Source organism: Sceloporus undulatus, chromosome 2, assembly GCF_019175285.1.
Source record: "Sceloporus undulatus isolate JIND9_A2432 ecotype Alabama chromosome 2, SceUnd_v1.1, whole genome shotgun sequence".
Taxonomy (NCBI): Eukaryota; Metazoa; Chordata; class Lepidosauria; order Squamata; family Phrynosomatidae; genus Sceloporus; species Sceloporus undulatus.
In genome coordinates this window covers 173,068,327-173,094,577 of record NC_056523.1, presented here as the reverse complement: position 1 = coordinate 173,094,577, position 26,251 = coordinate 173,068,327, and the positions used below count along the sequence as shown (strand labels likewise).

At 42.3% G+C, this 26,251-nt stretch overlaps 2 protein-coding genes across 3 annotated transcripts; both read left to right on the top strand.

Annotated features, from left to right (window-relative positions):
• Positions 1-6,706: 6,706 nt before the first annotated feature.
• EEF1AKMT3 (EEF1A lysine methyltransferase 3) lies at positions 6,707-9,244 on the top strand. Of its 2 annotated transcripts, XM_042455894.1 has the most exons (3): positions 6,707-6,907; positions 7,175-7,286; positions 8,402-9,244. In XM_042455894.1, the coding sequence occupies exons 1-3, from the start codon at positions 6,719-6,721 to the stop codon at positions 8,797-8,799; spliced, it is 699 nt and encodes a 232-aa protein (XP_042311828.1). In that variant the 5' UTR covers positions 6,707-6,718; the 3' UTR covers positions 8,800-9,244. The 2 variants fall into 2 exon arrangements, with proteins under 2 accessions (XP_042311828.1, XP_042311827.1); XM_042455893.1 differs by having other exon boundaries at positions 6,707-7,286.
• Positions 9,245-11,562: 2,318 nt separating this feature from the next.
• TSFM (Ts translation elongation factor, mitochondrial) lies at positions 11,563-24,995 on the top strand. The gene is made up of 6 exons (XM_042453342.1): positions 11,563-11,695; positions 15,797-15,946; positions 19,665-19,793; positions 21,964-22,086; positions 23,180-23,264; positions 24,573-24,995. Exons 1-6 carry the CDS (start codon positions 11,627-11,629, stop codon positions 24,989-24,991), a joined length of 975 nt encoding a protein of 324 aa, XP_042309276.1. The 5' UTR covers positions 11,563-11,626; the 3' UTR covers positions 24,992-24,995.
• The last annotated feature ends 1,256 nt before the right edge of the window (positions 24,996-26,251 follow it).

Here is a 26,251-nt window from a genome sequence, read left to right as displayed (position 1 = left end):
AGAAATGCTCTTGCAAAAGCCAACCTGGTCCCTGGGGATACTGAGCCATGCTCTGACCACTAGACTTTTGCTAATGGCCGACCTCTTTCTGCTTCCATGCAAGTTAGTGGAGCAGCTTCTCTGATCTGACATCTCAAGGAATGGACGCAGCTGGCACACAAGTTTAAGCTGTGCGTATGCACTCCTGGCCAATGCTGAGACCTGGGCATCAAGGCTCAAAGTGGAGTCCAGGGGGGAAACTCCCAATCTGCGAGACTGAGAGCTCAAGGGAAGTGTGACCCCCTCCAGCACAGGCAAAGCCCCAATGAAGAATGTAGCAGTCCCTATGAAGAATCCACAAAACCGTTCGTCCGAAATCATCCCAGACCTGTTCCATTGCGGTTGGACAATCAGGTAAGCTATCTTTTTTGTATTTCAAGAGCAAGTCTCAACAAATACCAACAACAGGGTGTTAGGAAGAGATGCCTAACAAAACCAATCTCAAGGATGCCTCTTAAAGGCAGTGACGATGCTAATAAGGAGACTTCTGCAACGTCTTAATAGTCCAGTACAAATGGCCTTTTTGTGACAAGACAGTGGAGATTTTAGGGTTTGGGAGTATGCAGCAACCCCATGTTCCCAAACCCTTATACAGTGGTACCCCGGGTTACGAAATTAATTCGTTCCGCGGTTAATTTCGTAACCCGAAATACCTTCGTAAGCCGAATTCCCATAGGCGCTAATGGAAAAATAGCTCTCTGCTGCCCTCCGGTGGCGGAAAATAGCGCCGCGGTTTTTTCGTAACCCGAAGAAACCTTCGTAAGCCGAAGCAATAAATCCCTATGGGATTTTTTCGTATCCCGAAAAATTCGTAACCCGGCGCATTCGTATCCCGGGGTACCACTGTACCTATAGGCACATGGCGCCTTGGTGGCGTTGCAGGGAGGAGCTCCATTTCAGAGCTCCTTTTGGGGTGGATCCTGGTCACGGCCGTATGATTGCCGTGGAACGGTCCAGAGGAGAAACGGGCGGCCTCTGCCCATCCCTTTCTTCTAATCTGCACCGGGCCAATGACTGTTTTTAGGTTGCAAAAAGTGAATACCTGAAACATTTGAAGCTTTACGGCACAAATGTTCTTCTTTTAACTCTGTCAGGTTTTCTTTTCCTGAGAGAACATTCCCGTGTTCTCTCAGGTTTTGCTTTTCCCTTTGTTGCATTGCCAGAAAAAAGCAAAAGGCGCTGGTGGTTGGCACTCCTGGTTCCCAGGATGGGGTTCAAGTCCCTACGGAGCCCTGGCTTTCCTCCCAATGCAGCTCTCCTCTCCTCTTTCTGCCTTTTCCTATTTCACAGACAGTGGTCCCTCCACATTCCCTGGGATTTGGGACACAGGAGCCCTGAGATAGTGGGAAAACTGCAAAGAAAAGCACTCCTGAATGAATACCTCTCTAGAAAGGTGTTCTCAGGGGGGGTTGTATTTCATTTTGTCTGTCTGTCTTTTCCTGTTTCATATACTTCCATTCTAATGAATAGACAGGCTTTGTGCACCAAGAACGTAATGACAGTGTAGTGTGTATGTGTGTGTTTCTGATAATTTCAGGGAACAAAAGGAGCCCAGCTGAGGAAGGAAGTGTTCGGAAAGTGCAAGGAGGAGACTTTTCTTGCAACAATCTGGAAACAAATCTGGGGGAACTGAAAGAGGATGGCTGCACACCCATCTGTTTTGTCACAAGTTTGGTGGATCTTTTGCAAATAAACGTAATCCTAATTGAATAAAAAATAATTGTAACTTATTTCAACTCTCAAAATTACCATTGAACCAAACAAAGAAACTTTCTGTCCTTCTAATACTTTTACGATATTTATTTTGACATGAAGGGGCTTCAGCAAGCTTTGTGCCAAATAGAAACACGTTGGGTTGCAACCACACTGCAGAAATAATCCAGTTTGACACCTCTTTAACTGTCCTGGCTCTGTACTATGGAATCTTGGGAATTCTAGTTTTGTGAGACATTTAACCTTCTCTGTAAGCAACCTCTGGTGTGACAACCTCTGGGCATGGCAGTTAAAACGGTATGAAACTGGATTGTCTCTGGAGTGACGATGCGGCCTGAGTTGGGTCCAAGACACATTGCGAAGTGTTCCCAGGCATTGCATAACTGTCACTTGCTATTTGATGTTCTTTTGTTGCCTGTTTTATTGAATCATTTCCTGTATTGCTATGTATTTTATATGTATTATCCTACTAGAGAGGCAGGCTAGCTCCAACAGGCTTCCCTAGAAGAAGTTTACCCATCCATTAAGAAGCCAAGCCCTCCCTCCAGTCCATCTGCCTTGGTCCAGGCCTCGGAGGTAGAGAGGAACTGCTGGCCCTCTTACCCTTTCCCTCCACCACTCCCTTCTCCTTTTGTGTCGTGTCTTTTTAGACTGTAAGCCTGAGGGCAGGGAACTGTCTAATTAAAAAGATTGTATGTACAGCGCTGTGTAAATTTACAGCGCTTTATAAATAAAGGTTAATAATAATAATAATAATAATAATAAAAAACACTGCAGAAATAATCCAGTTTGAGACTGCTTTAACTGCTCTGTCTCAGTGCTAGGGAACCCTGGAAGTTGTAGTTTTGTGAGACATTGAGCCTTCTCTATCAGAAAGAGCTCTGGTGCCACAACAAACTACAATTCCCAGGATTCCCTAGCACTGAGCCAGGACAGTTAAAATGGTCTCAAACTGGATTATTTCTGCAGTGTGTTTTGGACCTTAGTTATTAAAAATGCTAAAGGCCCAATCCATACTGCAGAAATAATCCAGTTTGAGACCGCTTTAACTGCCCTGGCTCAGTGCTAGGGAACCCTGGGAATTGTAGTTTTGTGAGAAAGAGCTCTGGTGCCACAATAAACTACAATTCCCATGCATCTGAGGAAGTACGCCTATGTCTAGGAAAGCTCATGCTGCCAACTTTTCTTTCAGTGAGTCTCAAAGGTGCTACAAGATCTATCTATCATTATTATTATCATTATTAAATCCAAATGCACCTGAAGTAGTGGACCTAAATTGGCAACACTGATATACAGTAGACACTTTTCTCTAGGGCTGTGACCTGGAAGCATGGAGGCAATTCCCTTGTCAAACCAGGGAATCCTGGGAATTGTAGTTTGTTGTGATGTGTGTGCGTGTGTGTTTGACTGTGTTTGTGTGTGTGTGTCTGTATGTGTGTGTGTGTGTGTGTGTATATATATATATATATATATGGGTATATATTATGTGTGTATATGTGTGTATCTCTGTGTGTGTATATATGTGTGTGTGTTTGTGCGTGTGTGTGTATATATAATGTGTGTATATGTGTGTCTGTGTGTGTGCGGATACACACACACACACACATATATCGTCAATTAACCCAATTAGCCTGGGTGCCTAGAAGAAGACAGAGAACAATATGAGATACCTCCAGGCGATCCAACCACCTTGAAGTCTGAAGAAGAGCCAAGAATATCGGACAAGAAAGAGGGCAAGACAGGCAGGCAATTGGAAGCCAGCCACAGGCACAGCAAGCCAAGCCAAGCCTCCCTCCCTCCTCTGTCCTGGCAGCAACAGGCTGCAACCCACTGTAGCCTCAGAGCCGCAACACTGGAAGCAAGCCAGGCAGCAGTAGCAGCAGCATGTGCCTCCTGCCTCCCGCCTTGTCCGCCCTGGCTGAGCTTTTCCTGAGGGCGGGGGCCACCACTCTCCTCTCTGATTGGCTGAAAACCATTAGTGTGACTCCAAACAGGATTGGTTGCTCTGGTGGCCTCTCTCTCTCAGGGCTGGAGCTGAAATGGCCCTGAATCTTCCCGGAATAAGTCCCAATTTCCCAGGAAACCTCCTGCAATTGGCAACACTGCAGCACTCTCTCGCTGCTCCTCGGAGGCTCTCGGCTCTTGTTGGCTGCTCTGCTGGACTCATCCTCTGGCTCCAGCCACACTCTCTCTTTCTCTCTCTCTCTGGTGCCCCCTAGAGGTTGGTGCCCCAGGCAGCCGCCTAGTTTGCCTATATGGACAAGCCGGCCCTGGGTCCTATTGAAAAATACATGAACACGGTTTGGAATACAAATGTGTGAAATAGATGGGGAAAAAACATTGTTACAGATGAAAGGAAGAAAATAAGATAAATATAAGGTCGAAAGATGTTAAGATAAACGAAGAGTAGAAAGGATAAGAGGAATGGAAATTAATAAAGATAACAACAATTTGAAAGGATTATGAGGTTTATAAGGAGTATAGAAGAAAGAATACAACACTTATGATAAAAGTAAATGTAAATATAATATTAAAGTAAGAGTGAAAAAGGTAACAATGTATACTAAATAATTTTGGTGGAAAATTAAATAATATGATGTAAACAAAAAAATGACATAAGATGTATACGACAAGAATATATGAATTTGACTATTTATTTTATGTCTACAGGGTGGGTTGACATTAAGGAAAATCAAGCAATATAGACCATAAGAGATTATTTGCAAAGCTGGGAGCAAACTAGTAGTAAGCTAGTAGTAAAGTGTTAGTAAACAAGTAGTAAATTGGTAGTAAAATGTTAGTAAATTAGTAGTAAATTCATAGTAGGGAGTAATAGCAACAGGCATGGGCATTTCCAAGTACTTCCATTTTTGGAATTCCTCTGCTACTAACCCCTTTCAACTAATTCAGTACTGACTTCATCCATCTTATGCTGCTACTGATCTTGCTGCCTTGTTTTGAAGCTTGGTGGTCCAAAGCCCCAGTGAAATTTTGTACAAAAACTCGTTGCAAGAAATTTCCATGACTGTGGATACCTCTGTTCCCTCTCAAGCTTTCAACCAATATGCCTTACATCTGACAATATTGAGCTTTGCTCCCATATTATTGGTTTAATGTCGCAGATTCATAGAATGAGAGATCGGGAGGGGACCCCTGGTCCAACCCACTTCTGCCATGCAGGAATAAATAGAATTCCAGAGTCAGAAGGGACCCCCAGGGTACATCCAACCCAATCCCCTTCTGCAATGCAGGAATACACAAAATCCTAGATTTGGAAAGAGCTAATACTAGTAAAGTAGTTGTAAGTATTTTACGACTAAATAGAGATTTGTAAGTAGGATTAAATAGAATGCGCATATTCACACATGAATATTTCATACATGGAAAATGTGCATCTTTTGCACTGGCATGTAAAGAGCCTGGCGCTAGTGCGGGACCGCAGCAAAGCAAAAACACCACCACCAATAATGCAATGGATGTAATTACAACAAACACAAACCAGACAGTCCAACGGAGGCCCTGTACAGACCGGCCTGAAAGGCCGACCTGGGGGCGGAGTCAGGGTGTCGCGTCCAGATGCCACTCACCTTAACGCTGCCCCAGGGCACCATGATGCCACACACTGCTCCACACAGCATGCAGCATCATGATGCTGCTGTGGCGCTGCATTCATACAATGCAATGCTGAAGGAGTGCCATATAGCTGCACCGCCATGGCTACGGCGCCCTCTTGAGGGCACAAAAAGGAACTGCTTTTCGTGAGGTTGTTGTGGCCCCAGAGTCCACAAAATGATGCCATGTCAAGCCGCATTCCTGCCCAGATGCCATTCCATTGGACAGATGGGTTTTAAAAAATGGATAAATTAATCTGTGAATATGGAAGTTTGGCCTGTTACATTAAATAGAATTAAAAGAATTAAAAGAATTAATCTTTTTAAAAAGATTAAATTAATAATAGAACAAAATAAATATAAATAATAAATAATACAAAATAATACAAAATATAAAATAATAAAAATAAATCAGACCTCAAAAAATAAATAATAAAAATATAACAAAAATAAAAATATAAAATAAAATAACAAATGAAACTAAAATTAATATAAAAATAAAAATACAAAGTAAAACAAAAATTTAAAAAAACTGAAATTATATAATAAAAATCAGAATAAAATAAAAAATAAAATAAACACTAACATGATGTAATAATAATATAATATAATATAATAAGTTAAACTAAAAATACATAATACAATTAAATACAATAAAATAAATAATGAATTAAAAATTCAAAACTGAAATATAAATATAATATAAAATATAAGCCCCAGCCAACAATCAGGAATTTTGGGACCTGGAGTGCAAAATATGTGGAAGACCAATGTTTGGGAACCACTATGACAAGTGAGGGGGGGGGGTTGCATCTGCACTGCAGAAATAATCCGCTTTGACACCACTTTAACTGCCAGGGCTTGATGCTATGGAGTTCTGCGAAGTGTGACACCAGACTCTCTGACAGAGAAGACTTAATGTCTCACAGGTCCCAGAATTCCAAGTACTGAGCCATGGCAAGTGAAGTCCAACCACAACACTCTTACAGTGCTGCTATTTCACTTTAAACTACCCTGGCTGCCTACTGTTGCATTTTGGGGGTTTGTAGTTCAGTGAGGCCTAAGAGCTCTCTGGCTGAGGATTCTCAATGCCTTTCTTTAAACTACAAATCCCAGAATGCAACGGGCAGAGGCCGCCATTACAGTCAAAGTGGAATAGCAGTAGTGTAAGAAGAAATGTGGCAAGCTTCTCCTTTACCCCTATGGAACTACTGTACAGTACAACTCTCCAATGGACTCTAACGCGGATGCCTCGTTGTCCAATCAGAATGGGGAAGAGGTCAGTGTGGCCACGCCCCCTACAGAATCCAAGGAAGCCATTGGTTGCTTTTTTTCCCCTTTAAGCAAGAGCTAAGATGGCGGCGCTGGCGCCCGAGAGGGAGGGCGAAATGGAGGCTGCCTTGGAGTCAGTCTTTCCGCGGGAGCTGGGCCTCTTCGCGGAGGTTTTCCCGGCCGAGACGCGTTACCGGCTGTGCGGCCACGAGCTGAGCATTGCCCAGCACCACGGGGGGAGGCTGGGGGTGGCTGCCCCGGTCTGGGAGGCGGTGAGCCCGCTTTTATGGGGTGCTACAGGTGCCAGGATATGCATCCACACTGGAGAAATAACGCGGTTTGGCACCGCTTTAACTCTGTCTGGCGGTAATGCTGCGCAGCAAAGAGGTGGCTCCAGCCCGCCTTTTGCAGGCAGTGTGTACCCCACCTGTATTCTAGTAGTTTTGATTTGTATTGGCCTGTGTTTAATATCTGAGAACATATTAAATGTACCACTTGAATATTTCAGCTTCATATCTAATTCTCTGTTCTCTTTCAAGGCTTTAACCCTCTGTGAATACTTTGAGGAGCAGAAGTTGAACTTTTGGGACAAGAAGGTTATAGAACTAGGTGCTGGGACAGGAGTGGTGGGCATCGTGGCTTCTCTCCTGGGTAGGTAGGAGGACGCTCCCTCAGTGGAAGGAATGGGGAGGTGTTGTAAAATATCCAGTGCTGCAATTGCCATCCAGCTTCTACCAACATATGCTCTTATTTCAAACCAAGAAAAAGCAAAGTCTGCTTCATTAGCTTTGTACCACTTATAAGTGCAAAGATTCTTACAAATCAGTCACTCACAAACGTAGTAATCTTGTCTACGTCTGGTGCGGCATGGAGAACAGAGATCAACAGTTTGTGGTTTTCTAGATGTTGGATTGCAATTCCTATTAGCCCTAACCAGCACAGCCATTTGTGAAGCATGATGGGAGTTGCAGTCAACAATATTTGGAGTGTCACAACTTGTCCATCACGGATACTGAATGTATTGAGTCAATAGTTATGTATGGAATGCAAATGATACCTGGATTCGTACGCTGGGGGAGGGGGATCATCATTAATCTATCCGTTCACCTAGCCAACATGCTGATCTTTTAAGTGCCCAAAATATTTATTCAGACTTGGTTCCATGAAATATGATACTTGGAATGGAGTGTTCCATTCCTGGAATGGAATGTGTGTTGTTTGTGCATTCTTGCGCACCTTCTTACTAGGGTATTTTTAATCTGTGAAGAAATTTCCCAGATTTTTTTTTATACCCGATTTCATCTGAATCTTGATGTCTTGTAAATATCATGCACACCCCTTTAGGCTGGAGAAGTTGTGAGGCTCTGTGTAATCCCAAAATTAACGTTTTGCCTTCCTTGATATGTAATATAGTAAAGAAGTGGGTCAAGGAAAATAGTTCAAGGCATAAATTGAGTGGGGAAACCTATGAACCTTAAATGCTGATTCCAGCACTTGTTAGTCCTGGTCAGCATGCCCTATGACCTGCTATGGCAGTTGTTGGCCAAGCATCTCTGGAGGATCAAAGGTTTGCAACCACTTGCATAAATGTAGCCTTTGTGTACAGCCCTAGAGTCTATGTAGTCTCTTTCTACTCTGCCCTTACAGGAGGTGCAATACTAAACAGTTACAAAAATAATTTCTGTTTGACCAGATGTCCCAAGTGACTTAAGAAAATGTGTCTGTAACTGAACTATCCTTCACAGATTTTTCTCTTTTCCTTCCAGGGGGTGATGTGACAATCACAGATCTTCCTGTGGCCTTGAAGCAGATAGAGGAAAATATCCACCGGAACTTGCCTGTGAAGTGCTTGGGTCGAACCAGAGTTTGTGCTCTATCATGGGGTGTGGACCACAAAACGTTCCCTCGAAATTATGACTTCATTTTAGGTGCAGACATTGTCTATCTCAAGGACACTTTCCCCTTGTTGATCAGGACACTCCAGCACCTATGTAGTGCTCAGTCAACTATCTATCTGTCTTCCAAAATGAGGCAGGAACATAGTACTGCATTGTTCTTTGAGACTCTTCTCCCTTTGCACTTCACCTCAAAACTGGCCTTTAGAGATGATGTTGATAATATTAACATCTACAAAGTGACTAGCAAAAGTCATACAGGACAATGAGTTTGCCAGTTCACCATAGACAATATGACAAACACTGCCAATTCCACTGCCTTTTTTAAATTCCAGAAACTTAATTGATAAGCCACCAGTCAATGAGGGCTGCTATTGAAGGTTCCCTTCTCATCAGAGGATGACAGTATTTCTAATAACTGTCCAATTGACTTTTGTGTTACAGTAAATCCTTAGTCACCATAAGAGAAAGAATGATTGTGTCTCAGAAATGACAGTGCTGACAGGCATGTCCGCTGTACTTCTTAGCCACATCAAAGCACCACCATCACAGTGAATTAACAGATACAGATCAATTTATTGAATAAGCCTCCTGACTACCATATATACTCGACTATAAGTCGACATGTATAAGTCGACGGCAGGTTTTGGGACCAAAATTATGGATTTTGATATGACCCATGGATAAGTCATGGGTAAAACTTAGGAGCATTAACAAATAATGCAAAGGAAAACAATGCCAACGAATTTACAAAATTCCAGCAGGCATAACTGTTTGTGTTCACACTAAAGGCTGGATGAATGAGAGAATAGAGGGGGTCAGTGCTTCCAGTACAGATTATATTCTTGCCTTTCACCAGGAGTTGTTTTTTTTTTTTAAAAAAAATAATAAGTGTTAAAGTACTGTACTCACATTGACCTGTGGATAAGTTGACTCACGTTTTTGGATCAATTTTTGACCTAAAATTATAGATGTATACATGAGTATATACAGTATTCCAAACAACTAGAAGTAGTGTTCAGGAGTGAGGACTAAAAAAGAAAGAGAAGGGAAGCCAGATGTTCAGAGGCTGTGCAGGCTGTAGCCAGCTGCTCTTGCTGGAAACAATCTTGAGCTCTTTCATCCAATGTCTGTTTAAAAAGCTCTCAGGTAATTATGAAGCTCAAGCAATTAGGACCAAAGGCAACAAAATCCACAAAACAACAATGCCTTTACTGTGCCAAATACAAAGCACAAAATGATTCACAGAAAATACATCATGCTATGTACCTGGCCCAATAAAGGCATCCCTTTTGGGATTTTGTTGTGTTTTGATTTTCCTTTTTTTATCAGGGACACCATTTTGCTATGTCATTATATTTAATGGGACTTGAGCATACACAGATTTTGTTATACACAGGGGATCTTGGAACCAAACCCCAGCGTATAACACGGGTCCACTATACTGACTTTACAGTTGCCATGAGCTGGGCACACAATGTTTTTGATAATTCACATTTGCGCTATATAAGCCATACCCTAAAGAAAAACATAGTGATAGGCCCGGCGTGGAACAGAAGGGAGTGGGAAGGGAGCAGAAAGATTGGCACCAATAGTTCTAAAGGAAATGGAGTCACCAGAAATTCAAGATGGAATTCTGGGTTTGAGTGTTATGACGATGTTCCAGAAGAAGACGACTTAACTATATTTGAATAAATGTAGATTATTGTACTATACTTAATAAAAATAAAACATCCCCTGAAAATAAGCCATAGTGTGTCTTCTTGAGGAAAAATGTCTTATTTTCAGGGAAATTGAATATCTCCATATATGGCAGTGGGATACACATTCTATTTTCCTGCTGCCATCATAAAATATCCACCAATGGCACAATGTCTGGCTTTTGCTGAGCAGACAGACTAAATGCCAGACAGCTACTGGGCAGCAACAGTAGCACAAGTGTGTCACTGGTGGAGGATCTCTATTTGAATGTCTTTTACTACAAAAACTTTATAAGACAATCTAAAATGATAAGAGTGCCAGAAGGTGACACTCTCAGGTTGGATGGCACTTAACAAGCTACTGGGGAAGAACAGAAGATGAGTAGAATTTGCACTATGGCTAATGATGCAACTGGACTCAAGCCTAAAAGATGTTCAGCTGTTGACATGCTGAGAGATGAAAGGATGTGAAAGCGTGACTTGGGATGCTAGACATGGTTACAAAAATGGAACCTATAAACATTGCAGTACTTGGAGCATTCTGAGTTAGATAATTACACAGTTCTGTATTTTACTTAGAAAATGAAAATCTGAGAAGAAATGGTATTAATAGTGAGGACCAAAAAAGCAGCCAAAAGATAACGCAAAGTCTGACCAAATCATATAAGTAAGACTTCTGAGAAAAACCATCAACATAACCCACATTTTATGTTCCAACTACTGTACAGAGGCAGACGAAGCAGCTGAAAGAGTCTATGGTGGGATTCAGGAGGAAACTGATCACACCCCAAAACAGGGCTTCTGGTTAACCACAGGCAATTGGAATACAAAAATAGGAAAGAGAACAAATTCAAAGACCAGGAGCAAACTCTGGCACAGACACAATTAAATAGGCAGCTAAGGGGAGGCGACTGCGCAGGCGCACTGAGAGAACTCTCTCCCCTAGCTTTCCTTTGACAAAATGGCGGATTGTCTCTGAGAGATTTTGAAGCTGTTTGTTTTAAGGAGAGTTTTTTCTCCCTGTGACTGAAGAGGGAAGAAATGCCCCTCGCCTTTTTTCCTCCTTTGAGGGAAAACGAGCCTCCAAAGTGATACAAAAACACCCTTTAAACACTGATCAGTCACCAGACACGTCCTCCTTTTCCAAGATAGGCTAAATAATGTCTCACAGAACTACACTTCCCAGGATTCCCTAGCATTGAGCCCCGCTTTAACTTGTTGTCTGACTCACTGCTATGGAATTCTGGGAGTTGGAGTTTGTTGTGGGGACCACACAACAAACTCCAACTCCCAGAATTCCATAGTCTTGAGCCAGAAAGGAGGTGGAGCCCAAGGCTGTGGGAGTCCCTCGTGGTGCAGAAGGCGTGTGACGCCTAATGCAAGCGCCGGGAGGAGGATGCAGCGGGTGGCTGGGCTGCGAAGGAAGCTGCTCTCCCCTCAGGGAAGCCTCTCTCCAGCAGGGCAGGTGAGCTGCTCCCAAATCTACACCACTTTAAGCACTGCAGCTCCATCCTATGGAATCCTGGGATTTGTGGTTTTGCGAGCTCTTTAGCTTTCCCTGCCAAGCCTCCCAAAACTACAGACTCCAGGGTTCCGTAGGAAAGAACCGTGGCAATTAAAAGTGGCATCAAACTGCATCATCTAAACTGGCACTGGTTCCCAAACATTGGTACTGTACAGTACTCCATAGGTTTTTTTGGACTTCATCTCCCAGAGTTCTTGACTGTTCGCCAAGGTAGCTAGGGCTTCTGGGAAATGAAGTTTCAAACAAGTTTTGGTACCATTGATTCTAAATGGACCCATGGAGTGGTCAAACCATTAACCAGACTTGCTCTCTTTACCTGGGTGTGTAGATCCTAACTTGTTTTTATTTACATGTATTACTTAGGATTTAAAATATCCCAACTTAGGGTGCATCTGTGCATTGTAGAAATAATATAGCTTGACACCACTTTAAGTGCTGTAGCTCCATCCTATGGAATCCTGGGAATTGTATTTTCATAGGATGTTTGGCCTTCTTTGCCAAAGAGTGCTGGTGCCTCACCAAACTACAAATCCCAGATTTTTGCAGGATGGAGTCACTACAGTTAAATTTATTTATTTAGAGTATTTAAAGTGGTGTCACACAGCATTATTTCTACAAGGTAGATGCACCCCTAGTGTGCCAACTTTAGTAAAGGATAAAATCTTCACCCTTTTTATGTTTGCCTGTGGTTAGTTCATCTGCTGCCGCTTTTGTCATCTTCATCGTCATCACAGTCATCAAACACTCATACCTAAAAAGTTCCAAGTACAATATGGGCATAAAAAGATGAGACCCAATAAGCAAATGGAAAGGGAGAGAAACAAAAATGGGATGTCTTATGTTTTCATGATTGACCATGATTTTGACCATTGTTGGTGGGCCTGGTTGGGCCTCATTCTTACCAGGATGATCTTCCTGGGAAACAAGGTACAGCTTCCTAGAGCCCTTGAACTTCTATATGATACTGGATGAACACATTTATGTTTGCACAATGGTTTATCCTCTCCTTTGCTGGTGTTCCCTTGTGTTCCTACTGATCTGCTCTGGGAGTTCCTCCAGCATTTGAAGAAAATAATGTATGGAGAGGGCTACAGGGAAGAGAGAAAGTGGTCATTCTGTTGGTAGACATCAATAGTTGGATTCAGTCTTTAATCTGGCTACTGGTCTCCTTTCATCTCTGTGGGCTTAGGTCAAATGTTGGTTGGAATTAAGGTCTAAACTTAAACAATGTGGTTTGACATTGCTTTAACTGCCATGGCTCAATGCTATGGAATTCTGGGGTTTGTAGATTGTTGTGACAGAGAAGGCTACATATCACAAAACTATCAATCCCAGCTTTGAGCCATGTCAGTTAAAACAGTGTTAAACGGAACGATTTCTGCAGTGCAGATTAGTGTCCAAAACACACTGCAGAAATAAACTAGTTTCAGACCACTTTAACTATCCTGGCTCAATGCTAGGGAATTCTGGGAACTGTCATTTTGCAAGACATTTAGCCTTCTCTGTCAGAGAGAGCTCTGGTGCCACAACGAACTCCAGTTCCCAGGATTCCCTAGCAATGAGCCAAGGGAGTTAAAGTGGTCTCAAACTGGATTATTTCTGCGCTGTGTTTTGGACCTAAACCTAAGTGATTTTAGAAGCAGGGAGATTTTGCCCTCTCTTCTGCCTCATCATATTGTTATAATAGATGGCCTTGGGCTTCCTGAAAACATTATCTTTGGATTTGTTAATTGCAGGATCTGTAATTATGGGGTGGATAATCTTCTCTGAAAGATGGCTGTCTCCATCAACTACTTCTATATTGTGTTGGTGAATTCTGGGATACATTCTTGTTCATGTGGTATGAAATGATGAAGCCTGTCAACCCTAGCCAGAAACCTCTCTCACTTTGAGCACATGCTCTAGATCACACCCTAATAATGTCTGCAATGTATGGGGTTCAATGCCAGATAAAGTCACATGAAGACAGAATACTTAAAATCCATTGTTTACCTCACTCAGTCTTACCCTTCCCACTATTATTAATTCTTTGTTTTGGCATCCCAATAAAGGACTTTCAGGTTGTAGTGGAGTGTGTTTGGTTCTGATATGAAAGATCCAGGTTTAATTTCCTGAGGCTTAGGCAATAAGCTTCAACCTCTCTTTATTTTGTTGGTCCTTGTATGGTGAGAATGATTTTGTCCACTGATTCCCAGAGTAGTAGACATGCTGCATTGGGCCTCATATGGGAGAAAAAGTGGGATATACTTTTTAAATAAACAAACAAATCTTTAACAAGAGGGAAAAAGGGATCTTGTGGCACCTTAAAGTTTTATCATTGCATTATTAGTGTCTGGATGTGGTTTGTCCTTTAAATTTGGTATGTACTTCAGTGGACTTTAAAACAAAGAAGGCTTAGACAGACCAACCTAGTTGCTGCAGGAGACCAAGATGGTTTGTCAGTATTACTAGACTCATTTCATTGACTAAATGTCATGAAAAATCTAATTCAATGTATGGATTGTAAATCCCGTGGGAAAATTTGCTGAAGGAGACTGAAATACTGGTTAATAGGAATAATAATGTAAAATGGGGGGGGGGGGGACTAAAGGAAATGGGCATTGAAAATGAGTGGGGCAAAGAATGTTTAAGATAGACCTCAGAATAAAAGCATTGGAGTGGTAAACCTTTGGTCTTCCTGGTGTTTTGAAATAAAAAACCCATAATCTTAACATTAGCTATGCCACATGGGGCTGATGGGAGTTGTGGGCAAAAACATCAGGAGAGCCAGAAGTTCCCTACCTTTGTGCTACATTGTGTCTTCTGCTGTTTGTTTTCAGCATCTGGCATATGTTTCTCTGGTGTGTTTCATTGTACACTTGTCCCTTCATATCCGCTAGGGTTAGGGGCACAAGACCCCTGTGAATATGGAAAAACCACAAATAACAAAAATACCATATTTTTGGACACCTCTTTAGAAATCTCTAGGTCCTCCAGTGCAACTCTGTGGTCAACATCCGACAGACACTGGCCGTAGAACTGCACTGGAGGAGCTACGAATGCCTAGTAGAGTATTCTCTCTAGGAATCTCTAGGTCTTTCAGTGCAACTTTTAGTTAAAGTTGACCATAGAGTAACACTGGAGGACCTAGGTATTCCTAAAGGGAACATATTAATCAAATCCATGAATAATCAAATCAGCAAATATCAATGCCGCAAATATGGAGGGATGAGCGTATTTCCTTTGATTGCCATCTGGAATTATCTTTTCATCTATTTTTCAACTCAGATCTTAGTCCCTCGTCTATATCAAGTGGCTATTTAAATTACATCAACATCCCTAGCATTGTTCCCTTTTGGGAGGACAGGCTCTTGAATCCTTGTTTTTGATCTCTTTGTAAATAATTTAGGCTATGGTTGGAAAAAAACACAGAGCCATCCAAATGTTGTGGAAGAGCAACTTCTATCAGCCGTTACCTGCACTCATGAGACTATATGAGTTGTTTTCCAACATCATCTGGAAGACCACATGTTTTCGCTGCCCACGGGATAACATCCAGTTCTCTTCCCTTGTAATGTGATAAGTAATTTATATATAACCAAGGAGCATTCAGCAGTCTTTAGGGACCAACATAACTTGGATCATCATGGTAGCTTGCCATGTTTGTTCTTGTCATCTGCCTTCCCAACTAAGAAAAGATTGAAAGCTCATTACATTCATTAGGCTTCAAACACACAAGAAGAATAGCCTTCAAAGTACAATGCAGGCTTAGGGAGAGCCTAGATGTGTTTCTGTCTTGCAAGGAGAGCTCCATGTGTTTTTTGCTCTCACCAGAGTACAAAATATGTTAACCAGTCGTGAGCTAGCAAGTGTACTTGTAGGCAATAACACTATAATTATGAACCTGTTTCCATGTATGTTTATTCAGTGGAGAAAGCCAGGAAGTTTACTTGTATATCTTTAAGTATGCATGGTTCACTTGGTTAAACCTTTCTCTACATATTGCTGTAAGATGGCTCATCTTCCATATCTTTCCACTCTTCTCTTTCCTTCCCTTTTCAGTCATTTGGTGACCATCTTGCACGTTTTCTTCATGCTGGCCTTCCAGTACAAGCAGCAAAAGAGCTTCTGGTGAAGCTGAGGAAGAAAACTGGGTACTCATATGTGAATTGTAAGAAAGCCTTGGAGAAATTTGATGATGACCTCAAAGAGGTGAGAACAAATGTTCATGTGTCATACAAATGCATTTAACTTTCTGATCTCACCCCATCCAGATCAATTTTCACAGTGCTTTGGGATACAGCAGGGGTGGGTAATAGTGGACAATTATCTGCTTCATCCATTTCCAATTTTGACAGAAAAAAAATGCTAGTGCAGAAGGGGCTGTGACCTATTTAAAATTGCCTTTACTTGTGTTTTCAATGGGAGGGAAGTAATTCACTTTAAATGCAGAAAAAGGGTGGCCTGGAGAGTCTGAAGGATCTGAGCAATGCAGGGGTCACATGTAGGCCTCTAGCCAGACTTTGCATACCCCAGGATACAGAGTAAGGAATGATGCTTCAACTGTTTTTATAAATTTTATTTTAAGGCTACAATCTTATCCACATTGACAAAAGATTACATCCCTCTGAGTTAAGTGGGGTTTATTCCTAAGTAAGTATGGCTAGTACTGGTGGCAAATGTTTAGAGGTTAGATTGTTTTGTCCTGGGCAGTGCATGTCTGCTGTCTGGTTGAATAAAGGGAACTGGTGAGTACTGCTTTTATTTGAACTTCTGCCCACTCTTTCTTCCCAAAAGTGGTTCACCTGATTTTCCAACATCCATTTTAAAGAAATCCTAGGATATTTAATTTGATAAAGCACCAGAATTCTTTGGCAGAGAAGGCCAAACATCTTGTAAAAATACAAATCCCAGGATTCCATAGAATGGGGCTACAGCACTTAAAGTGGCATCAAGCTGTATTATTTCTATAATGCAGATGCACCCGAAGGTAGAATTTTTTTTTTACTCTAAATAAAATAAATAAAAATAAGTTAGGATATACTCCCAGGTAAAAAGAGCAAGCGTGGCTAATGTGATCGCTCTAGGAGTGCATCTGCACTGTAGAAATAAAGTAGTTTGATGCCAATTAGTGCCATGGCTCCCTCCTACAGAAACACCAACAAACGAGCAGCAGGCTTACACTTAGACAATCTGAACACGAGGGGACAACAAGAGATCTGTGTAACTTCTAAACTTCTTCTATTTACAAGATATATATATCAGGGTACATAATTATAAAAGACATCAACAATAGACAATACAGTATGCATCAGACAAGTGGATAATAACAGTCCATGTGAACAATGTTGCTAATTTGAGCAGTGAAAATGGTTCTACTGCTGCAACATAATATTAAAGTTCAAAAACTAGACAGCAATAATAATAGATGATGCTTGGAACAAACCAACTTGAAGTAGGAACTGGTAATATTAGCTGGTAGCAGGGTCCTTTATGGGTTGAATACCGACGGGACGGCTACCTCCGGAGTCCTGTGTGGCCGTTTCGACTCACCAAGGTCTTCATCAGCATATAAATTTCATAACCGGATTAATATTGTACATTATGTGTTCCATACTGCTACAACATTGAACAGCTTGACTTGACTGATAAGAATAATGCTGGACCAGAGAGGTTAGAGAGGTTAAGAATAATAAAAAGGGCTTTTTTGGATATGTCCGCAGCAAGAGGAAGAAGAAGGAAACGGTAGGGCCACTGCGTGGAGAAGATGGCAAAATGCTAACAGAAGACAGAGAAAAGGCAGAATTACTCAACACCTTTGCCTCAGTCTTCTCAGAAAAGGCAAAGGGTGCTCAACCTGAGGATAATGGAGCAGAGGACAGGATAGGGGCATTTCAGTACAGAATAAGTAAAGAGATAGTAGAGGAACACCTTATTAATCTAAATGAATTTAAGTCTCCGGGACCAGATGAACTCCATCCAAGGGTATTAAAAGAACTGGCAAATGTAATATCGGAGCCATTGGCAATAATCTTTGAAAACTCCTGGAGAACAGGAGAGATCCCAGTCCCCATCTTCAAAAAGGGGAAAAAAGAGGATCCCAACAATTATCGTCCAGTTAGTCTGACATCAGTACTAGGAAAGATTCTGGAGCAGATCATTAAACAGAGAGTCTGTGAACATCTAGAAGGCAATGCCATAATCACAAAAAGTCAACATGGGTTTCAGAGAAACAAGTCATGCCAGACAAACCTGATCTCTTTCTTTGATAAAATTACCAGCTTGGTAGATGAAGGGAATGCTGTGGATATAGTATATCTTGATTTCAGTAAGGCCTTTGACAAAGTTCCCCATGACATTCTTGCAAACAAGCTTGTAAAATGTGGGCTAGACAAAGGAACTGTTACATGGATCTGTAATTGGTTGACCGGCCGAACCCAAAGGGTGCTCAACAATGGCTCCTTTTCATCCTGGAGAGAAGTGACCAGTGGGGTCCCACAGGGCTCTGTCCTGGGCCCAGTACTATTCAACATCTTTATCAATGACCTGGATGACAGAATTGGGAGCATACTTATCAAATTTGCAGATGACACCAAATTAGGGGGAATAGCTAATACCCCAGAGGACAGGATCAAGATTCAAAATGACCTGAATAGACTAGAAAGCTGGGCCAAAGCTAACAAAATGAAATTCAACACGGAGAAATGTAAGGTATTGCACTTAGGGCGGAAAAATAAAATGCACAGATATAGGATGGGTGACACCTGGCTGAATGAAACTACGTGTGAAAGGGATCTAGGAGTCCAAGTAAACCACAAGTTGAACATGAGTGAACAGTGTGCTGCGGCAGCTAAAAAGGCCAATGCTATTTTAGGCTGCATCAATAGAAGTATAGTGTCTAGATCAAGAGAAGTAATAGTGCCACTGTATTCTGCTCTGGTCAGGCCCCACCTAGAATATTGTGTCCAGTTCTGGGCGCCACAATTCAGAAAGGACATTGAGAAACTGGAGCGTGTCCAAAGGAGGGCAACAAAAATGGTGAAGGGTCTGGAAACCATGCCCTATGAGGAACGACTTAGGGAGCTGGGGATGTTTAGCCTGGAGAAAAGAAGGTTAAGAGGTGATATGATAGCCCTGTTTAAATATTTGAAAGGATGTCATATTGAAGAGGGAGCAAGCTTGTTTTCTGCTGCTCCAGAGAACAGGACCCGGAACAATGGATGCAAGCTGCAGGAAAAGAGATTCCACCTGAACATTAGGAGGAACTTCCTGACAGTTAGGGCTGTTCGACAATGGAATTCACTCCCTCGGAGGGTGATAGAGTCTCCTTCCTTGGAGGTCTTTAAACAGAGGCTGGATGGCCATCTGTCAGGGATACTTTGATTTGGATTTCCTGCATGGCAGGGGGTTGGACTGGATGGCCCTAGTGGTCTCTTCCAACTCTATGATTCTATGATTCTATATGCTTACATGCATGGATGACAATAGTCCAAAGGTTTCAGTGTTCTTTTAAGTGTGTTCAATTAGGGTTTCTGTGTATCGTGTTTACATTTTCCTTTCAACATTATTATTGTATATATTCCAGCACACATATACCACCTATTTCTTCCCCCACCCCCATAGATAAGCTTTTAAAATCACATTTGATGATCTAGGCAAGAGAGAAAGGGCTACCAACTTTTGACCCTCTCTTACTCTCAAAATCCTTGTATGTGGAAAATCAACATGTAATTGAGAAAGCCATGTTAGGATCCTTCTCTTTTGTGTTGTAGCCTCCTACATGTGGAATGAAGTGGGATATATCCAAACTTGACCTCCCTTTGTATTCTGCAGTATAGGATACATGTGCTTTCATTTATGCTTTGACTGGCTCATTGTGTTGTCTTTGATTGTTGTGTCTCAGTTTGAGATGTTCAATTTATCTTTCAAGGCTGAAATCTGGCTTCATGAACAAGCCCAAAAAGAAGGGTGGAGCAAAGCTTCCAAACTACAAGGACGGAAGACAAAGGAAGGGCTGATAGGGCTGCTGCAGGAGAGAAACTCAGCTGTGATGGTGGAGGTGAGCATGTTCTCCTCTTGAGAAAATCCCTTACAATTGCAAAGTCACATAACTCTTAGGGCAAGGGATTAATTTTATTAATTAATTAACTGTCATCTTTCGGCCGTTGAGGGAGAGAGCAGGCCGGCCCAACGTCATCAGGGGCTGGCCTGAAGACAGAGTGCCCTCCCTCCACATCTTATTTCGGGCGCCGTTGAGGGAGACAGCAGGCCGGCCCAACTCAGTCAAGGGGGCCTTGGCCGGAAGACAGAGTGCACCACCTACCCTCATAACTGGTCATCTTTCGGCGTTGTAGGGACGAGAGCAGGCCATGCCTCAACAACGTGCATCTAGGTGGGCTGGGTCCTGAAGACAAGTGCGCCCTCCCCTCCATTAATTCTGTCAAACAATCTTCTTTTCGGCCAGGGTGAGGGAGAGTGCAGGTCCCGGGAACCCAAAGGGTATTACGGTAACAATCAGGTTTGCGTGAGCCTGAAGACAGAGTGCCCTCCCGCCATTACGACTGTTCACCTAGTTACAGGCCAGTTCGAGAGGAAGAGAACAGGCCGAGCCCCAACGTTTTATCAGTGTTGGACTGGCCGGAAGACACGAATTGGACCCTCCCTCCATAAACTGTCCTGCTTTCGGCCGTGGAGGGAGAGCAGGCCGGCCCCAAACGTCATCCAGGGGCTGGCGCTGCTTGGCGACTAGAGTGCCCTCCCTCCATCAACTGTGCCATGCTTTCCGGCCGTTGAGGGAGGCAGAGCAGGCCCGGGCCCAACGTCATCAGGGGGCCGTGGCCTGATAGACCGAGTGCCCCTCTCCCTCCATAACTGTCCATCGTTTTCACGGCCGTTGAGGGAGAGAGTCCAGGCCGGCCCCCACGTCCATCAGGGGCTGGCCTGGAACGACAGAAGTGCCCTCCCTCCATGAACTGTCCATCTTTCGGCCGTTTTGCTTGGAGCGGAGGCAGGCCGGCCCAACGTCATCAGGGTGTGTGCCTGAGACGAGTGCCTCCTCACCTCCATTGTCATCTTTCGGCCGTTGAGTGGATGCGAACGGTCCGGCCCAACGTCTATCATCGGTTGCGGCTGGCCCTGAGCCTGAACGATGTGGCCCTCCCTCCATAACTGTCATCTTGCAGGCGCCCGTTGAGGGATGAGAACAAGCGCTTGGGCCCAACTGTCATCCAGGAGGGCTGGCCTGATGACAGAGAGGTTAGCTTAATGGTAGATTTTTCTCTTGGACTGTTATAACTAATGTTCTTTGTAACAACAACGCGTTGAGCTATTTGGAATTACGCGGTGTTATGAATAAATAAAACATATGTTTATTATTATGATTATTATTATTATTATTATTATTAATTTGGTGCACTTCCCACAGAATGTATAGGATAAGATGCTCTGCTCATTGTACCTACACCAGTGGAAAAGGAAAAGACAGTAGAGTAACAAGGGAAAAGAGGCAACAGGTGCTGCAGCAAAAGCCATCCTTGTCATGAGATAAAGCTGCCCTCCTGAGCTGCTTGGGTACCAACAGTTTTATCTCCTGACAGAAGTGGCTTTCTCTGCTGTCCCCCTGCCACCACTGCACTTCTTGAAGAAGGACTTATAATGAGGTGGGCAACAGCTGGAGAGTAGGAAGCCTCATTATTTCCCAGGAGTTTCTGACATATGATGACCCTAAGGAAAACTTATTATGGGGTTTTCTTGATAAGATTGGTTCTAAGGGGGTTTGCTTTGCCAACCTCTGAGGCTGAGAAAGTGTGAGTTGCCATAGCTCATCCAGTGAGTTTCCATGGCTGAGCAGGGATTCCTCTCTCTTAAGAATATTTCTAGGATCTGGAAGTTTCTAGAGGTTTGCCAGGTAAATGCCACCTCCTTTAAAAAGGCATATTTATTAGTCTTCCTATGGTATACTTGGACATATCTGAAGACAGACACTTGCAAAATTTTTTAGAGAATAGTCTGTGCTATAATGCAAAATTGACCCATCTTGCAATTACATACAGAGGAGCAAAAGTTGTAGCTGCCTTAGTTATTTGAATGTATCCCCTTCCCCACTTACATCTTTAGGGAATAAATCACCATCTCTTCTTGTGCTTGTCTCTTCTAACTTTATTCCCATTTCTTGAACAACATGGCAGCATTTGACTAGGCAATTCAAAGTACTTGTGCTTTTCTGTCAGGTAAACTGTGAAACTGACTTTGTGGCCCGAAATGCCAAGTTTCAACATCTTGTTCAGCAAGCAGCAGTTGGAACAATGTACCATCATCAGGGGACCAGGAACCAGTTAAACACATATGCCAAGGTAAGTGACATAAAGGCTTTGTAACCTTAAGCACCAAATGCACTTGGGACAGTAGATGTTGGAGCTTTAACTGTGTGTTGGCCTCAATGGAGTCAAGAGAATTCAGTAGTAAGTGAGTTGTATCCAGGTTTTTTGGTTGTACTAAAATTCTATTTAAATATCTAGGGACTTAATAATCTGTAGTTTATTCTGTGCAATGTATTTCAGGTAAAGTTCAGCTATATATTTCGGGTAAAGTTCTGCTATATATTCAGGGATACATTTTTTGTCAAGAGTGAAAAGGAAAAGTATATTTCAACACTGCCAGAAATATTAGCAACTTTTATTCAATCTTATTCTGTTTCATAATTGATTCCTAATTAAACTGCTAATGCTTTTCTTTTTTAATAGCTGTTTCATCCCCAGAAAGCTTGATGCATTCATTTCTTTCCCATACTTGCAATGTGTCAGAGTGATACTTTTTTTCAGCCTTGAGTCATCATTCTTAAAAAGCTAGAGGAAGCTTTGGGAAATGTGGTGAAGCAATATTTTGGGGCTTTGCAATTGAAATTTAAACAATACATAGGGAAACTCTAACTCTGCAAATGCATCTCATGCATAAATACATAAAAGACAGGCAAGATTAGTTTAAGGCTGTATGCTGAGTATGTTAGCAGGAGCAAGCCATTTCCTAAAGCTGCACATGTAACTGTGTGCAGGGTGCACATTTCTTATCTGTACAATAAGAATGTCCTAGAAGGAAGACATTTAAATGCAAATACTTTGCCTTGTCAATTTTTTATGCTGCTAGTTTTGTATAACCTGTGGCATCAAAATGGTTTAGGTGGTGGTTACTTAGGTAGTTCTATAGTTATTTCTGAAATTTTTGTACTTTGCCAGGTTTTGAAGATTACACATCAATAAACTGAAATGAAATCAATGCTCTATTTGTAGACCAGATTTTGCTGTTCTCTTTCTCTCACCCCATTTTTCATATTACTTGAATAGCTTTCTAAATTGCTGTGATGGTCAGAAATTTAATTTTAAAAAAGAAATGGTAACTACAGTTAACAAATTTATTAAAATTATGTTGTTTCTTTGATTTGTTTTCTAGTTTTTCTTAAAATCTAATGAGCTTTCTCAGCTCAGGATGGGACAAGATGGATCCTTGCTTAGTGACCAACTGGCTCTTGCTATTGGTGAGTCTTCTGGTGTCAAACATGGCCAGAAAACTAGAAAGTAGTGGCTGATTTCTGCCAATACTCTGTGCCTGTCTCGAGTTTTGAGGGGATGTGGGAGTTCTTATGCTAAGAAAGTGACAATTTTTTAAAGGAGATTGCAGGGGTACACACGCATCCTATGTCTTCCAAGTTGACCTGCTTGCCATATGAGCACAGCAGTGTGTAGCTTAGCCCGTCACACTAATCCTTTAGCTAGCAACATGTGGGCTAGCAATTCAAATGTTAGGGAGATTTCTAATTGGTTGTCCAGCCAAACCCAAAGGCTGCTCAGCAATGGCTACTCTTCATCCTGGAGATAAGTGACTATCAGTGTGCCCCAGGGCTTTGCCCTGGGCCCAGTGCTATTCAACATCTATCAATGACTTGCATGAAAAAAAAATAGAGGGCATGTTTATCAAATTGGCAGATAACACCAAATTAGGAGGAGTAGCTAGTATCCCAGAAGAGAGGATAAAAATTCAAAATGGCCTTAATAAAGTAGAAAGCTGGGCCAAAACTAACAAAATGAATTTCAACTGGGAGAAATGTAAGGTACTGCACTTAGGCAGAAAAAGATGAAATGCATAGATATGGGATGGTGAACACCAGGCTTAACAAGACTACATGTGAAAGGGGTCTAGGAGTCCAAGTAGACCACAAGCTGAACATGAGTTAACAGTGTGATGCGGCAGCTAAAAAACCCAAAGTGATTTTAGGCTGCATCAGTAAAAGTATAGTGTCTAGATCAAGGGAAGTAATAGTACCACTCTATTCTGCTTTGATCAGACCTCACTTTGAATACTATGTCCCATTCTGGGCACCACAATTCAAAAAGGACGTTAACAAGTTTTAGTGTGTCCAGAGGAGGGTGACCAAAATGGTGAAGGGTCTGGAAACCATGCTCTGTGAAACAGGGAGCAGGGTATGTTTAGCCTGGAGGAGAGAAGGTTAAGAAGTGATATGATAGGCCTGTTTAAATATTTGAAAGGGTGTCATATTGATGATCGAGCAAGCTTGTTTTCAGCTTTTCCAGAGAATAGTACCCAGACAATTGATTCAAACTGTTCAACAGTGGAACATGCTTCCTCAGAGTGTAGTGGAGTCTCCTTCTTCAGAAGTTTTTTAAGCAGAGGCTGGATGGCCATCTATAAGGGGTGCTTTGATTGTGTGTTCCTGCATGGCAGGGGGGTCAGACTGGATGACCCTTGTCGTCTCTCCCACCTCTAGGATTCTGTGATTCTAATGGCAAATGATTTTCCCTCCTTCTCTTTTTGTTTTCTGTTAAAGGCAAACTGGGTGAGAACATGGTTATTAACAGGGCAGTGTGGGTGTCGGTGCCAGAGAACATCTTCATCGGCTCCTATGTGCACGGAGCCCCCCCGGAAGGAAATCCACTGCTATCTCACATGATGTTTGGCAAATATGGTGCCTTGGTGATCTGCAGTCCCTCTGAGCAATGCCCAAAATCAAACTTTGCTGAGCTGGGCCGGAGGCTTGGCCAGCATGTGGTTGGCATGGCTCCCCTCTCTGTCGGCTCTCTAGAAGATGAACCTGGAGGAGATTCTGAAACCAAGATGCTTGCCCAGCCCTTCCTCCTGGACCCCACAATTTCCTTGGGACAGTATATTCAGCCCAGGGGTATAGCTGTGCTGGACTTTGTGCGGTTTGAATGTGGAGAAGATACAGAGTTGTCAGAATCACAATAGGCAGGAAAAGTGAACTGTTTCCACTTCCACTTTGGTCCTAATGTGGTTAACAGATGTGTCTGGTAACAGATAAATGCTAATGTTGATTGTTTAGAGGCGCCAAACATAAAATCTGTTTCCCAAGCTCTGCAGTGGTTTTGTAATATGTGGCTGACAAAGTGTGGTAAGCAGATGTTGATCTGATGAAGAAAAACTATCTGAGCTCTTCTTGAAATAATGGTGGCAGTCAGGATGGGCATTCTTGCCATTGGTTCAAGCTAATTGCATTTATTGTTGCGTGTTTTAAAAATAATACTCAAGGATTTCAACTTACTGTAAATGAGCAAACAAAATTCTTGAAAGCACACAAATACTGACTGCATATTTTCAGAGTATTTAGCCAGAGTTGGAGAATGATATCCTATATTAGGCTATGTTCTGATTGATTTATGTAAATGTCTCCTAGCAGATGTAGTGAACTTTTGCTTGTGTTAGTGGATCTCAGGGTTGTTGTAAAATGGAAGGTGGGAAACTGTCTTAATTTTCTAAGTCAAAAATAGAGGAGGTCATCAGTGGACCAATGGAAAGCCACTGCAGCTTGTCTCAGCTCTGAGACCTGAGCTTTCTCCACCTACCTTTCTCAAGTGCTTTAATATAGAGAACTAGAAACATGGGTCAGTCATTTTGGGTATAGAAACTAGGACTTTTCAGACCTCTTTTAATGCCAGAAAAAATTAATGCAAGAATCTCTTGGAGGTTCAAAAGGCTGGACTCAGTTTCTTTGGCATGGACAGGAACACTCCCTGAGTGGCATTCTACCTAGAATAATCCCACTGGCAGAAAAACAGGGAAATGAGGCTGCCTTTACCCATTTCCCAATTGTTGTTTTTTTCTTGGTGGGGAGGATGCTTCACAGGGGCATTAAGGGAAACCATGCTCTGCTGAATTGTAAAGCCTTTAAGGATTGAGGGAGCCCTTGACGCCATGAAAGGAGGATGCTGGTTCTCTGCACATTATAGTTACCACCCTGTAGTAAACTGAATTGTCTGGCCATTGTTGCCAAAAGCTTTTGCTTTTGTCTTTTGTCGCCTAGATATCCTAAACATTGATAGATGAATGAAATAAGAGAGATTTTACTGAGAGTAATGCTGGAACCGTTCTCAAACAGCTTTTCCCAGGATGTATGGCTTAGTGTAGAACATTATGTGTCACTTCCTGCTGTAGGCTGTGTGGTAAATTATCTACCGTGGTGCTAGTGTCAATGTACTAAATGAGTTTTGT

Bases quoted from the DNA above. Each gene is read 5' to 3' on its own strand.
- EEF1AKMT3 (XM_042455893.1), top strand. From the start codon at position 6,719: ATGGCGGCGCTGGCGCCCGAGAGGGAGGGCGAAATGGAGGCTGCCTTG. The intron at 7,287-8,401 runs GTAGGTAGGAGG...TTTTCCTTCCAG, and splicing joins CATCGTGGCTTCTCTCCTGG to GGGGTGATGTGACAATCACA.
- TSFM (XM_042453342.1), top strand. From the start codon at position 11,627: ATGCAGCGGGTGGCTGGGCTGCGAAGGAAGCTGCTCTCCCCTCAGGGA. The intron at 19,794-21,963 runs GTGAGCATGTTC...CTTTTCTGTCAG, and splicing joins ACTCAGCTGTGATGGTGGAG to GTAAACTGTGAAACTGACTT. The intron at 22,087-23,179 runs GTAAGTGACATA...TTTGTTTTCTAG, and splicing joins AGTTAAACACATATGCCAAG to TTTTTCTTAAAATCTAATGA.